Source organism: Rhinopithecus roxellana, chromosome 12 (genome assembly GCF_007565055.1).
Source record: "Rhinopithecus roxellana isolate Shanxi Qingling chromosome 12, ASM756505v1, whole genome shotgun sequence".
NCBI classification, from domain to species: Eukaryota; Metazoa; Chordata; class Mammalia; order Primates; family Cercopithecidae; genus Rhinopithecus; species Rhinopithecus roxellana.
In genome coordinates this window covers 105,510,941-105,525,058 of record NC_044560.1, presented here as the reverse complement: position 1 = coordinate 105,525,058, position 14,118 = coordinate 105,510,941, and the positions used below count along the sequence as shown (strand labels likewise).

Below are 14,118 nucleotides of genomic sequence, written 5' to 3'. Positions count from 1 at the left end.
ACCAGCCTGGCCAACATGGTGAAACCCATCTCTACTAGAAAAAAAATTAGCCAGGTGTGGTGGTGGGCACCTGTAATCCCAGCTACTTGGGAGGCTGAGGCAGGAGAGTCACTTGAACCTGGGAGGCAGAGGTTGAAGTGGTCTGAGGTAGCACCACTGCACTCCACTCCAGCCTGGGCGACAGAGACTCTGTCTCAAAAAAAAAAGAAAAGAAAAGAAAAGAAAAAGAAAGGTGGAAAGGTGGGTGAGAATGTATGGACATAGGCTTGAGAGTTCAAGATGCTTTCAGGGGTCAGCACAGGGGTCGCTTCTCCCTGTTGACCCTGCCCCTGGCCACCCTGCAGGTGGGAACCGTATCACACAGGCGGTGCTGGGCGCCCATGATGGTGGCGTGTTTGGGCTCTGCGCCCTGCGGGACGGGACGCTGGTGTCCGGAGGGGGCCGTGATCGGCGGGTGGTCCTCTGGGGTTCTGACTACAGCAAGCTGCAGGAAGTGGAGGTGAGGAGGGGCAGTGGGCTCAGATGGGGGTGAAGAGACCCCCCCATCTCACCAGGGCTGCCAACACCAGACCCCCCTCCCCACAGCATGTCACCCCACGCCCACCCCTGTGTGCATCCTACTCATCTTCCCTCTTATCTGCGCACCCAGGTCCCCGAGGACTTTGGCCCTGTGCGCACTGTGGCAGAGGGCCACGGTGACACACTGTACGTGGGGACCACCCGCAATTCCATCCTGCAGGGCTCCGTGCACACAGGCTTCTCGCTGCTGGTCCAGGTGCGCCTCCCTCCACTTCACCCCTCCCTCTTCCCAGCTCTTCCCCTTGTCTTCCCTGCATTATCCACTCCTCCTCCCCACTCCTAGTTCTCTTCACCTCCCTGCTCTGTCCCTTCTCTGACCTGGCCCTGACCCAGGACCCCTTCCCAGGATCCAGCAACCAAGAGTTTAACTCCGAGCACAGCAGAGGGGCCCCAGGCCCCTGCTCCAACTGTGCTGCCTCCTGCCACTCTGATTGGGGGTGGCATCCTTCAGGTTGGTGAGTGTCCCTACAGGTTGTCCCATGGCTGCAGACACCCTGGCCACACACCTCTCGGTCTCCAGCTCCACAGATTGGGGAAGGCCCTGCTGGAGTCTGCTTGCATTTCTTCTCGAAGCTCAAATGCCTGCTCCTCCCTTCCTGGCCTCCTCCCTCCCTCCCTTATCCCCGACCCAATTAAAGAACTCACCTACCAGGAAACACTATATTTATACTTTTTTTTTTTTTTTTTTTTTTTTAATTTTTGAGACAGAGTCTTACTCTGTCACCCAGGCTGGAGCACAGTGGTACAATCTTGGCACATTGCAACCTCTGCCTCCCAGGTTCAAGAGCTTCTCCTGCCTTAGCCTCCCGAGTAGCTGGAATTACAGGCATGTACCACCACACCCAGCTAATTTTTGTATTAGAAACAGGTTTTCACCATGTTGGCCAGGCTGTCTCAGACTCCTGACCTCAGGTGATCCACCCACGTCAGCCTCCCAAAGAGCTGGGATTACAGGCATGAACCACTGCACCCAGCCCACACTATTATATTGGCTATAATAATTATTAATTGTAATATTAATATTACTTTGGAACACCGAGGCAGGCAGATCACTTGACATCAGAAGTCGAGACCAGCCTGGGCAACATGGTGAAACACCATCTGTACTAAAAATACAAAACATTAGCTGGGCATGGTGGCGTGTGCCTGTAATCCCAGTTACTCAAGAGGCTGAGGCAGAAGAATTGCTTGAACCTGGGAGGTGGAGGTTGCAGTGAGCTGAGATCCTACCACTGCACTCCAGCCTGGGTAACAGAGTGAGATCCCGTCTCAAAAAAAAACTTGTTATAAATAATAATAGTTAGACATTTCCATTTTGTGACCACATTCTCTGAATTATCCTTATGTTTAGCATTTTATTTATTATATCACGCAGCCTGGAATGTAGTGGTGCCATTTCAGCTCACTGCAACCTCCATCTCCTGAGCTCAAGGGATCCTTCTGCCTCAGCTTCCGAAGTAGCTGGGACTACAGGTGTGCACCATCACACCTGGCAAATTTTTGTATTTTATGTAGAGATGGGGTTTTGCCATGTTGCCCAGGCTGGTCTCGAACTCCTGAGCTCAAACAATCTTCCTGCCTCAGCCTCCCAGAGTGCCGGGATTACCAGCCTGAGCCACCGCACCCGGCCAGCATTTTCCATCCATGATTTGCGTAAGCACAAGAATGCTATGAGGCACACACACCAATTGGCTCCATTTTACAGACAATCAAGCTGAGGTTCCAAGGAGATGTCACCTGCCTAGGTGACTGCCCTCGGTCAGTAATAGAAGGCCGAGGGTCAGAGCCATCAGGTTTAGTGCCCTCCATGAGGTCCCTCAGACCTCTGGGCTCTGTCTGGCTGCAGGCAGACTCCAGGAGGGCCTTCCCAGATCCTTGGAGCTGGAGACCTGGGAGATGTGTGGCCAGGGTGCAGCCTATTTGACACCTGAGATCAAGCTCTGAGCCACCATGCCCTCCTGCCTCCCATTGTGCAAAGAAGAAAGCAGAGGTCCCTGGAGAAGGGGCAGGGTTTGCCTTGAGTCACACACTAGGGCATGGGTTCAGATGCCCAATCGAGGCCCCCTTCAGACACACCGGGAAAGGTCTTCCCTGGGTCCCGCTGGGGCAGGGTGAGTTATCCAGCACTTGTTGGATTAGGGTTGGGTTGGATTAGGGTTGGGTGGGAAAAGGCCAGGGCTGCTGTCTCCATCCTGCTGTTCTCCCTTTCCACCAGGGCCACGTGGAAGAGCTGTGGGGCCTGGCCACACACCCCAGTCAGGCCCAGTTTGTGACCTGCGGGCAGGATAAGCTGGTGCATCTGTGGAGCTCAGAGTCCCACCAGCCCCTGTGGAGCAGGATCATTGAGGTGAGGGGCCCAGGGACTGGAAACGCACTGTTCTAACAGAACTACCTTTCTCCATGTATCAGAGCTCAGCACATTAGACTGAAACCAAACAAGGTCTTTTTTTTTTTTTTTTTTTTTCTCTTTGAGATGGAGTCTCACTCTGTCACCCAGGGTGGAAGGCAATGGCATGATTTTGGCCCACTGCAACCTCCGCCTCCCGGCTTCAAGCAATTCTTCTGCCTCAGCCTCCCGAGTAGCTGGGATTCCAGGCACACACCACCACACCCAGCTAATTTTTGTATTTTTAGTAGAGACGGGGGTTTCACCATGTTGGTGAGCCTGGTCTCGAACTGACCTCATGATCCGCCCACCTTGGCCTCCCAAAGTGCTGGGATTACAGACATGAGCCACCAAGCCTGGCCCAAACAAGGTCTTTTTAAGCAGGGTGGGGGTTTTGTCCAGGGAACTGGGTGCTTAGAAGCTCTCTCAGAAGGGTTGGAGGAGTAGGTTCCTGACTGGAAGGGAGCCCAGGATGACACAGAACCATCCTGTTGGGAGCTGCCATGAGGAGCGGGGAGTCAGGAGCCGCTGAGTTCAAGGAAGGTGTGACTACTGCAACAGTCAAGTGTAGAGCTACACTGTCCCATACGGTAACCACTGGCCACACATGGCTATTCACAATTAATTAAAATGTAAACAGAATAAAAATTTCAGCTGGGTGTGGTGGCTCACACCTGTAATCCCAGCACTTTAGGAGGCCGAGGCAGGTAGATTGTGTGAATCCAGGAGTTTGAGACCAACCTGGGCAACATGGCAAAACCCCATCTCTACAAAAGGTGAAAAAAAAAAAAAAAATCAGGCGGGCGTGGTGGTGGGTGCCTGTAATGTCAGCTACTTGGGAAGCTGAGGCAGGAGAATTGCTTGAACTTGGGAGGCAGAGGTTGTAGTGAGCTGAGACTGTGCCACTGCACTCCAGCCTGGGCGACAGAGCAAAACTCCATCTCAAAAAAATAAATAAAAATTAAAAAAATAAAAATAAAAATAAAAAGAGTCTTAAAATTCTGGATCCCCTTTGTCCCAGCATTCCCACATCTAGGAAATTATCTAAAGAAGTTGTCTTGGATGAATAAAGCTGTGGGAATTTAGGAGTAAGGAAGGATCCTGGGACAGTGGTGACAGGAGGAATGTTTTCTGTTCAGGCTAACATGTTACAGGAATGGAAAGAGGAATGGCTGCCATGGTGTCTCGGGTGGTGATGTCCCAAAGGGCAGCAGAGGGAGGGGAGAGCCCTCATCCCAAGATTAGACTTGGCCCTGAGGCAGGAGAATGGCCAGATGGACATGGGGCCCCAGCTCTGAGCCCTGCCTCTTCTCTCTCCCTTCTCAGGACCCTGCCCGCTCAGCCGGCTTCCACCCCAGTGGCTCTGTCCTAGCTGTGGGTACAGTGACTGGCAGGTAAAGCTGAGGAGGGCATTTCGGGAGGGCTTCTCTGCTCCCTGGCTAACTGGCCCTTCTTCCTTCTCTCCTATTTGCCCAAATCCCACTATTTAGTGAGCCCCGATCCCTCAATATTCCTCTGGCTCACTGCAGCCTCCGCCTCCCAGGTTCAAGGGATTCTCCTGCCTCAGCTTCCCAAGTAGCTGGGATTAGAGGTGGCCACCACTATGCCTGGCTAATTTTTTTGATTTTTAGTAGGGACGGGGTTTCACCATGTTGGCCAGGCTGGTCTCGAACTCCTGACCTCAAGTGATCCACCTGCCTCAGCCTCCCAAAGTGCTGGGATTACAGGCATGAGCCACTGCACCTGGCCTTGTTTTGTTTGGGATAGAATCTTGCTCTGTTGCCTAGGCTGGAGTCCTGTGGCACGATCCCAGCTCACGCCAACCTCTGCCTCCCAGGTTCAAGCAATTCTCGTGCCTCAGACCCCCGAGTAGCTGGGATTACAGGCACATGCGCCACCACGCCCGGCTAATTTTTGTATTTTTAGTAGAGACGGGGTTTCGCTATGTTGGCCAGACTGATTTTGAACTCTTGACCTCAAGTGATCCACCCGCCTCGGCCTCCCAAAGTGCTGGGATTATAGGCCTGAGCCACCGTGCCCAGCCCAGATCTTTTCTGGGGTCCTTCTGATCCCTCCCTCAGACCCCACAGATTGCGGCCCCTCTCTGTCAGATCATCTCACCCCTCCTCCCCCCACCACGCCCTCTCCTTCAAGATGGCTGCTGCTGGACACGGAGACCCATGACCTGGTGGCTATCCACACAGACGGCAATGAACAGATCTCAGTGGTCAAATTCTCCCCAGGTAAGCGGCAGGCCTGGGACACCCAAGCGGCAGGGTCAGGGGACAGAGGCTCAGAGTTCTTGGCAGGGGGAGGGGTGGAGCCTTCGAAGGGAGGCCTATGAGGGATGCAGTGGGGATGGAGCTGGGGACTGTTGAGGGGGCTGAGTCTGGGCGAGGAGGGGGCAGAGCCTGGGTGCCTCCTCATAGCCCCCCTCCCCCTCCCCCAGACGGGGCGTACCTGGCCGTGGGCTCCCACGACAACTTGGTGTACGTGTACACGGTGGACCAGGGCGGCCGCAAGGTCAGCCGCCTGGGCAAGTGCTCGGTGAGTGGGCAGTGGCCCCCAGCCCGCGCCGCCACCCCGCCCAGGGGGTGCAGAATTAACCAATTTTCTACCTCAAGGGAGCGCAGCTTTCAACACTCAACTGACTGCCCTGATCAGAGCAAGGAGTCTTGGCCCCGCCCACACATTCACCACCTCGTGTGTTCTAAGCCCGCCCCTTTGTGTAGCCCCGCCCCCACGTGCTAAGCTCCCCATCTGTGTAGCCCCGCCCCTCACGTTCCGAGACCGCCCCTCTGTGTAGCCCCGCCCCTCACATTCAAAGCCAGCTCCTCCGTGTCTAGCTCTGCCCACCTGTTCTAAACTCCCATTGTGTTCTAAGTGCTTTTTGTCTAGCCCTGCCCATCACAGTCTGGCCCCGCCCACAGTAGTCTGGCCCTGCCCCCACACTCCAAAGGCCTGTGGATCCTTCCTTTAGTCCCCTTGTGTTCTCGCCCTACCTCTGTATCTGACCTTCCACTTTCCTGATTTAATCCTGTCCCCCTCTCCTTGGTTCCGCCCTCTGCAGCTCTAACACCATCCCTTCCCTCCCCCGCAGGGCCATTCCAGTTTTATCACCCACCTGGATTGGGCCCAGGACAGCAGCTGCTTTGTCACCAACTCCGGGGACTATGAGATTCTGTACTGTGAGTTCTCCGGGACCCAGAGATATTTATTCCTCCGTCTCATTTGCAGACTTCCCTGAATTCTGGGACAGGAGGCAGGGGCTTCAGGTCTCGCTCCCTTAGTATTCAAGGCTGGTTCTGATTTGGAATTCAGGGACTGCTGGCTTATTTTCCCCCTGGTGTACCCCACTTTTAGTCAATTCCTCCGCTTTCTGGTTGGATGAGTAGGATGCAGGCATGCAGGTTTCTTTTTTACATTTTTTAATTTTTAATTTTTATTTATTATTATTATTGTTACATATTTTTTGAGACGGAGTCTTGCTCTGTCCCCCAGGCTGGAATGCAGTGGTGCGATCTCCGCTCACTGCAAGCTCCGCCTCCCGGGTTCAAGTGATTCTCCTGCTTCAGCCTCCCGAGTAGCTGAGATTATAGGCGCCTGCCACCACACCCGGCTAATTTTTTAGTAGAGACGGGGTTTCACCGTGTTAGCCAGGATGGTCTCAATCTCCTGACCTCGTGATCCGCCCACTTGGCCTCCCAAAGTGCTGGAATTACAGGTGTGAGCCACCGCGCCCAGCTGTTTAATTTTTATTTTTTGAGATGGAGTCTCACTGTGTTGCTCAGGCTGGAGGGCAGTGGCACCATTTTGGCTCACTGAAACCTCCACCTCCCAGGTTCAAACCATTCTCCTGCCTCAGCATCCCAAGTAGCTGGGATTACAGGAGCACACCACTATGCCCAGCTAATATTTCTGTTTGTATTTTTTTTTTTTTTCTGAGACGGAGTCTCGCTCTGTCGCCCAGGCTGGAGTGCAGTGGCCAGATCTCAGCTCACTGCAAGCTCCGCCTCCCGGGTTCACGCCATTCTCCTGCCTCAGCCTCCCGAGTAGCTGGGACTACAGGCGCCCGCCACCTCGCCCGGCTAGTTTTTTGTATTTTTTAGTAGAGACGGGGTTTCACCATGTTAGCCAGGATGGTCTCGATCTCCTGACCTCGTGATCCGCCTGTCTCGGCCTCCCAAAGTGCTGGGATTACAGGCTTGAGCCACCGCGCCCGGCCTGTATTTTTTTTTTTTTTTTTTTTTTTTGAAATGGAGTTTCCCTCTTGTCTCCCAGGCTGGAATGCAGTGGTGTGATCTCGGCTCACTGCAGCCACCATCTCCCAGGTTCAAGCGATTCTCCTGCCTCAGCCTCCTGAGTAGCTGGGATTACAGGTGTCTGCCACTACGCCCAGCTTTTTTTTTTTTTTTTTTTTTTTTGTATTTTTAGTAGAAATGGGGTTTCCCCATGTTGGCCAGGATGGTCTTAAACCCTGACCTCAGGTGATCTGCCTGCCTCGGCTTCCCAGAGTACTGGGATTACAGGCATGAGCCACCACACCCGGCCTAATTTTTGTATTTTTAGTAGAGATGGGATTTCAGCATCTAAGCCAGGCTGGTCTCGAACTCCTGACCTCAGGTGATCCAACGGGATGTGGTGGCTCATGCCGCCTCCTGGGATTACAGACATGAGCCACCACGCCCTGCCAGATGCAGCTTTCAAAGCAGATGCTCCCGCTTATGCTGCTGGCTGTGAAGACCCAGCATGCAGCCTTCTCAACCAGTCCTGACAGGTGGAATGAGCCCTGGGACCTTAGCCTCCTCTGTCTTGGACCTCAGCTCCCATTATCTAAGAAAGGGATGGGTTTACTGCATAGTTCTTCCAACTCTGAATGTCTCCTCCCATTTTCTGCCCCAGGGGACCCGGCTACCTGTAAGCAGATCACCAGTGCAGATGCTGTGAGGAACGTGGAATGGGCCACAGCTACTTGTGTCCTGGGGTTTGGGGTGTTTGGTGAGTTCTGGAATGAGAGAGGTCTCACTGAGGACAGGCGTTCTGAGAGACATCCCCGCTGGTGGTTTCCAGAGTCTTACTGCTTACCTCCAGTGTGGGAAGCTCACTCCTTTACTGCATGTGGGCTGTGTTTGTGTAAGAGGAAAGGGTAGGGTGAGATGACTGGTTAGAGCTGTAATAAAATGAAACCAAATGGGCGTGGTAACTGGCCAGGAGAGACCACACTGCCGGTGCCCTAGCCACCCATTCATTCAGGCACGAAATCAGCGAACACATACTCCCTGAGCAGTTCTGTGCCCGCCATGGGCTTGGCAGTGACCATGACTGAGGGCCCTGCTCTCCTGGGGCTCTCAGTCCAGTTGAGGAGGCAGACTTGTCCCCAGATGGTGATGACCCAGAGTGAGCAGGGCTGGGACAGGGAAACCCAGGGTAGGGCATCTGGCCTAGTCTTGGAGGGAATCAGGGAAGGCTTCCTGGAGGAAGAGACATCTGAGCTAGGACCTGGAGGATGAGCAGTTACTTTCCAGGGCAGTGAAGAAGGAAAGCAGTCTCTAGGCAAAGGGAATAGCACATACAAAAGCCCAGGCATAACACAGAGCTTGGCATTCGGAGAAATGCAGGGAGGCAGGGTGGCCATAACGGGAGCACTGATGAGGGATGAGGCTGGAGCAGTGCATGGAGCCCACTGAGGCTTAGAACCATAGACCTTTTTCTAAGGTCACCAGGGAGCCATGGAAGGGTTTTGAGCAGAGCAGGGGCAGGCTCAGATTCACATTTTAAGAAGGTCATTCTGAGTCGTATCCTTGGATAGATACAGGCTAGGTTGGAACAAATTAGGGTGGCTGGTGTGGCAGTCTGCTCCTCTTGGCAGTCCCTGGCTCCAGCTGACATCTTACAACTTACCTCCATCTCGCCCACAGGGATCTGGTCCGAGGGGGCGGACGGCACTGATATCAACGCTGTGGCCCGCTCCCATGATGGGAAGTTGCTGGCTTCAGCTGATGACTTTGGCAAAGTTCACCTGTTTAGCTACCCGTGCTGTCAGCCTCGAGTGAGTCCCTTGGGGAGATGGGGGTGGACAGGGGTCGCAAGCAGGGGTGGGGACAAGATTCAGGCAGCTCTGGTCCAACCCCACCCCTTCTCTAAGCCTCAGTTTCCCCATCTGTACAAGGAGGACAGTGGTCTTGATCCCAAGGGCCTTTCTTAATCCAAAGGTGGATGAATTTCAGAGTGTGCCATGCTGAAGACATGGTTCTCTTTTTTTTTTTTTTTTTGAGATGGAGTCTCGCGCTGTTGCCCAGGCTGGAGTGCAGTGGTGTGATCTCGGCTCCCTGCAAGCTCTGCCTCCCGGGTTCACGCCATTCTCCTGCCTCAGCCTCCCAAGTAGCTGGGACTACAGGCGCCCGCCACCACGCCTGGCTAATTTTTTGTATTTTTAGTAAAGACAGGGTTTCACCATGGTCTCGATCTCCTGACCTCGTGATCCACCCGCCTTGGCCTCCCAAAGTGCTGGGATTACAGGCGTGAGCCACTGTGCCCAGCCGAAGACGTGGTTCTCGAAAATTCAGAGCAACTGCAATTCTGAGCTCTTTGGTTCTTTTATCCTTGTTAACTCAGTAAATATTTATTGAGCACCTACTATGTACCTAGGGCACAGGATACACAACCAGATCTTACAAGTTTTTAAGGGAGGCCAAGGTCAGGTGCAGTGGCTCACACCTGTAATCGCAACACTTTGCAAGACTGAGGCAGGAGGATCGCTTGAGGCCAGGAGTTCAAGACCAGCCTGGGCAATAAAGTGAGACCCCCATCTCTATAAAACACACAAAATTAGCTGGGCATGGTGGTGCACGCCTGTAGTCCCAGCTACAAGAAAGTCTGAGGTGGGAGGATTGCTAGCCCAGGAGGTTGAGGCTGCAGTGAGCCATGATTGCACCACTGTACTCTAGCCTGGGCGACAGAGCAAGACTTTGTCTCAACACAAAGACGAAAACAAAACAAAAAAAGCTGGACGTTAATTTTACCATTCTCTGGTTCTAACAGAAGAGGGGTTGTTTCAGCATTTTCCTAGGAAATTTTCATGCATAAAAGCAGAAAGACTAGTACAGTGACCCCTCCTGTACCTGTTACCAATGTTCAACTATTACCAAATTTGGTATATTTATTTCATTTGTTTCTTCTTTCTTCTTTCTCTTCTTTTTTTATTTTTGAGACAGGGTCTCACTCTGTTGCCCAGGCTGGAGTGCAGTGGCATGGCACAATCTCGGCTCACTGCAGCCTTGACCTCCTGGACTCAAGTGGTCCTCCCACCTCAGCCTTTTGAGTACTTAGGACTACAGGCGTGCATCACCACACCTGGCCAATTTTTGTATTTTTGATAGAGATAGGGTCCCTGTTGCCCAGGCTGGTCTTGATCTCCTGGACTTGAGCAATCCTCCCCACCTTAGTTTCCCAAAGTGCTGGGATTACAGGAATGAGCCACAGCACCTGTCCTGGTCTGTAGTTTTAAGAAACTGCATATGTAGCTGGGTGTGGTGGCTCATGCCTGTAATCCCAGCATTTTGGGATGCCAAGGTGATGGACCACCTGAGGTCAGGAGTTTGAGACCAGCCTGACCAACATGGCGAAACCCCGTCTCTACTAAAAATACAAAAATTAGCTGGGCGTGGTGGCAGGTGCCTGTAATCCCAGCTACTCAGGAGGCTGAGGCAGGAGAATCGTTTGAACCCGGGAAGCGAAGGTTGCGGTGAGCCAGGATCACGCCACTGCTCTCCACTGAGCGACACTGCACTGAGCAACGGAGTGACAGAGTGAGACTCTGTCTCAAAAAAAAAAAAAAAAAAATACAAAAATTAGTCAAGCCTGGTGGTGCATGCCTGTAATCCCAGCTACTGGGGAGGGTGAGGCAGGAGAATTGCCTGAACCCAGGAGGCAGAAGCTGTAGTGAGCCAAGATCATGCCATTTTACTCTAGCCTGAGCGACAGCAAGGCTCTGTCTTAAAAAAAAAAAAAAAAAAAAAGACACCACACACACAAAAACACATAGATTATCTTTTTGCCCTCTGAATTGAGCATTCATGTCTAAAAAATTAAGGATAATTCTGGCCGGTCACGGTGGCTCATGCCTGAAATCCCAGCACTTTGGGAGGCCGAGGCAGGTGGATCATCTGAGGTCAAGAGTTCAAGACTAGCCTGGTCAACATGGTGAAACCCCGTCTCTACTAAAAATGCAAAAAAGGCCGGGCGCGGTGGCTCAAGCCTGTAATCCCAGCACTTTGGGAGGCCGAGACGGGCGGATCACGAGGTCAGGAGATCGAGACTATCCTGGCTAACACGGTGAAACCCCGTCTCTACTAAAAAATACAAAAAACTAGCCAGGCGAGGTGGCGGGCGCCTGTAGTCCCAGCTACTCGGGAGGCTGAGGCAGGAGAATGGCGTGAACCCAGGAGGCGGAGCTTGCAGTGAGCTGAGATCCGGTCACTGCACTCCAGCCCCGGCGACAGAGCGAGACTCCGTCTCAAAAAAAAAAAAAAAAAAAAAAAAAAGCAAAAAAATGAGTCGTGGGTGGTGGTGGGCGCCTGTGATCCCAGCTACACAGGAGGCTGAGGCATGAGAAATCACTTGAACTTGGGAGGCGGAGGTTGCAGTGAGCTGAGATTGCACCACTACACTCCAACCTGGGCAAAAGAGTGAGACTCTGTCTCAAAATAATAATAATAATAATAATAATAAAGAAGAAGAAGAAGAAGAAGAAGAAGAAGAAGAAGAAGAATTCTTACATATCCACAAGCCTCTGACCACTCCTACTCATTAACATTAATTTCTTCTTCTTCTTTTTTTTTTTTTTTTTGAGACAGAATTTCGCTCTTGTTGCCCAGGCTGGAGTGCAATGGCCCGATCTCAGCTTGCTGCAACCTCCGCCTCCCGGGTTCAAGCGATTCTCCTGCCTCAGCCTGCCAAGTAGCTGGGATTACAGGCTTGCGCCACCATGCCTGGCTAATTTTGTATTTTTTAAATAGAGACAGGGTTTCTCCACGTTGGTCAGGCTGGTCTTGAACTGCCAACCTCAGGCGATCCGCCTGTCTCGGCCTCCCAAAGTGCTGGGATTACAGGCGTGAGCCACCGCGCCCGGCAACATTAATTTCTTATATGCCTCATCCCTAGGGAGGCAAAAACAAAACATCAATTCCTAAATATGATCTCATAGCCAGTACATATTCACATGTCCCTGATGTGCCCCAGACTGGCCTTCTACGGTTGGTTTGTCTGAATCAGGGTCCAAACTGCATTTGCTTATGTCTCAAATCTCAGCATGTAGAACAGCCTTCCCTATGTGCATGCTGTTTCTTGCATTTATGCCATTAACTTGTTCAATAAACCAATTCAGTTGCCCTGCTGGGTTTTTTGTTGGTTTGTTTTTGTTTTTTTGACAGTCTCCCTCTGTCGCCCAGGCTGAAGTGCAGTGGCATGCTCTCGGCTCACTGCGACCTCCGCCGCCTGAGTTCAAGTGATTGTCATGCCTCAGCCTCCCAAGTAGTTGGGGCTACAGATGTGCGCCACCACACCCAGCTAATTTTTTGTATTTTTAGTAGAAACAGGGTTTCACCACATTGGCCAGGCTGGTCTCGAACTCATGACCTCAAGTAATCTACCTCCACCTCGGCCTCCCGAAGTGCTGGAATTGCAGGCGTGAGCCACCACACGCAGCTCTTCTGTTGGTTCTTTTTTTTTTTTTTTGAGATGGAGTCTGCCGCCAGGCTAGAGTGCAGTGTCACAATTTCGGCTCGCTGCAACCTCCGACTCCCTGGTTCAAGCGATTCTCCTGCCTCAGCCTCCGAAGTAGCTCAGATTACACCACGCCCAGCTAATTTTTATATTTTTAGTAGAGACGGGGTTTCACCATGTTGGCCAGGATGGTCTTGATCTCCTGACCTTGTGATCCTCCTGCCTCGGCCTCCCAAAGTGCTGGGATTACAGGCGTGAGCCACCGTGCCCGGCCTCCGTTGATTCTTCAAGGGCTTATTAGCCCTGGCAACATGGGGACACCCCATCGCTATGAAAGTGAAAAAAATTAGCCAGGTGTGGTGGCGCATATCTGTGATCCCAGCTACTCGGCAGACTGAGGTGGGAGGATCCCTTGAGCCCAGGAGGTCGAGGCTGCATTGAAGCTGTGCTCATGCCTCAGTGACTTCACTCTAACCTAAGTGATTTAAAAAAAAAAAAAAAAAAGGAAGAGCAGAGAAGAACTGGGTCAAGATAAGACGATCATGATGGAGTGGCATTGTCCTCACTGACCTTTCTTCACTTACTTCTTTCCTTGTAACAGGCCCTCAGCCACAAGTACGGTGGACACAGCAGCCACGTGACAAATGTGGCCTTCTTGTGGGATGACAGCATGGCCCTGACCACGGGGGGCAAGGACACCAGTGTGCTACAGTGGCGGGTGGTCTGATGAGGCCAGGGAAGAGTCAGGTGTCAGGGCAGGAATTCTATTTTCGGGAGATGTCTATTGCCGTGTAGAGTAATATATACCCAGAGTATGTCTATAGCAGAGGGGTTTATGGGGGCGGGAGGGTAGACTGACAGAAGTCTCTATTTATCCGGGTGGGATGAGGGAATCACATCGCTTTGGGGATCCACTGGTGTTTGGTTTGGGGTGTTTTTTAAGTTTTTTCTTTTATATCATCCAGAAATAAAGACACGTGCACTATGGTGTGTCCAGGTCTGTGTATTTGTATGGTGTGTGCCTACACAGTTGTGTATGTGTATGGATGTGTGTGTGTATTAGTGTATTAGCCCATTTTCATGCTGCTGATAAAGACACACCTGAGACTGGGTAATTTACAAAAAAAAAAAAAAAGAGGTCTATTGGACTTACAGTTCCATGTGCCTGGGGAGGCCTCACAATCATGGTGGACGATGAAAGGCACAGCTCACATGACGGCAGAGAAGAGAAGAGAAGAGATCTTGTGCAGAGAAACGCCACTCGTTTTTTGTTTTTTGTTTTTTTGAGACGGAATTTTGCTCTGTCACCCAGGCTGGAGTGCAGTAGTGCCATCTCGGCTCACTGCAGGCTCCGCCTCCCGGGTTTACTTATGCCATTCTCCTGCCTCAGCCTCCTGAGTAGCTGGGACTATAGGTGCCCACCACCACAC

General features: G+C 52.1%; 1 protein-coding gene across 8 annotated transcripts in view; it reads left to right on the top strand.

Moving 5' to 3' along the window:
- EML2 (EMAP like 2) overlaps positions 1 to 13,673 on the top strand; it is a 34,463-nt gene extending 20,790 nt beyond the window's left edge. For 6 of the 8 annotated variants that reach the window (XM_030912937.1, XM_030912936.1, XM_030912935.1 and 3 more), the window contains 10 exons: positions 345 to 499; positions 650 to 775; positions 2,795 to 2,926; positions 4,292 to 4,359; positions 5,120 to 5,208; positions 5,415 to 5,512; positions 6,066 to 6,153; positions 7,868 to 7,963; positions 8,884 to 9,014; positions 13,290 to 13,673. In XM_030912937.1, coding sequence (XP_030768797.1) covers positions 345 to 499; positions 650 to 775; positions 2,795 to 2,926; positions 4,292 to 4,359; positions 5,120 to 5,208; positions 5,415 to 5,512; positions 6,066 to 6,153; positions 7,868 to 7,963; positions 8,884 to 9,014; positions 13,290 to 13,415 — 1,109 coding nt within the window. In that variant the 3' untranslated portion in view covers positions 13,416 to 13,673. The remainder of the gene's footprint in view (positions 1 to 344; positions 500 to 649; positions 776 to 2,794; positions 2,927 to 4,291; positions 4,360 to 5,119; positions 5,209 to 5,414; positions 5,513 to 6,065; positions 6,154 to 7,867; positions 7,964 to 8,883; positions 9,015 to 13,289) is intronic. The other 2 variants (XR_004052056.1, XR_004052055.1) reach the window with 1 other exon arrangement.
- Positions 13,674 to 14,118: the final 445 nt, after the last annotated feature.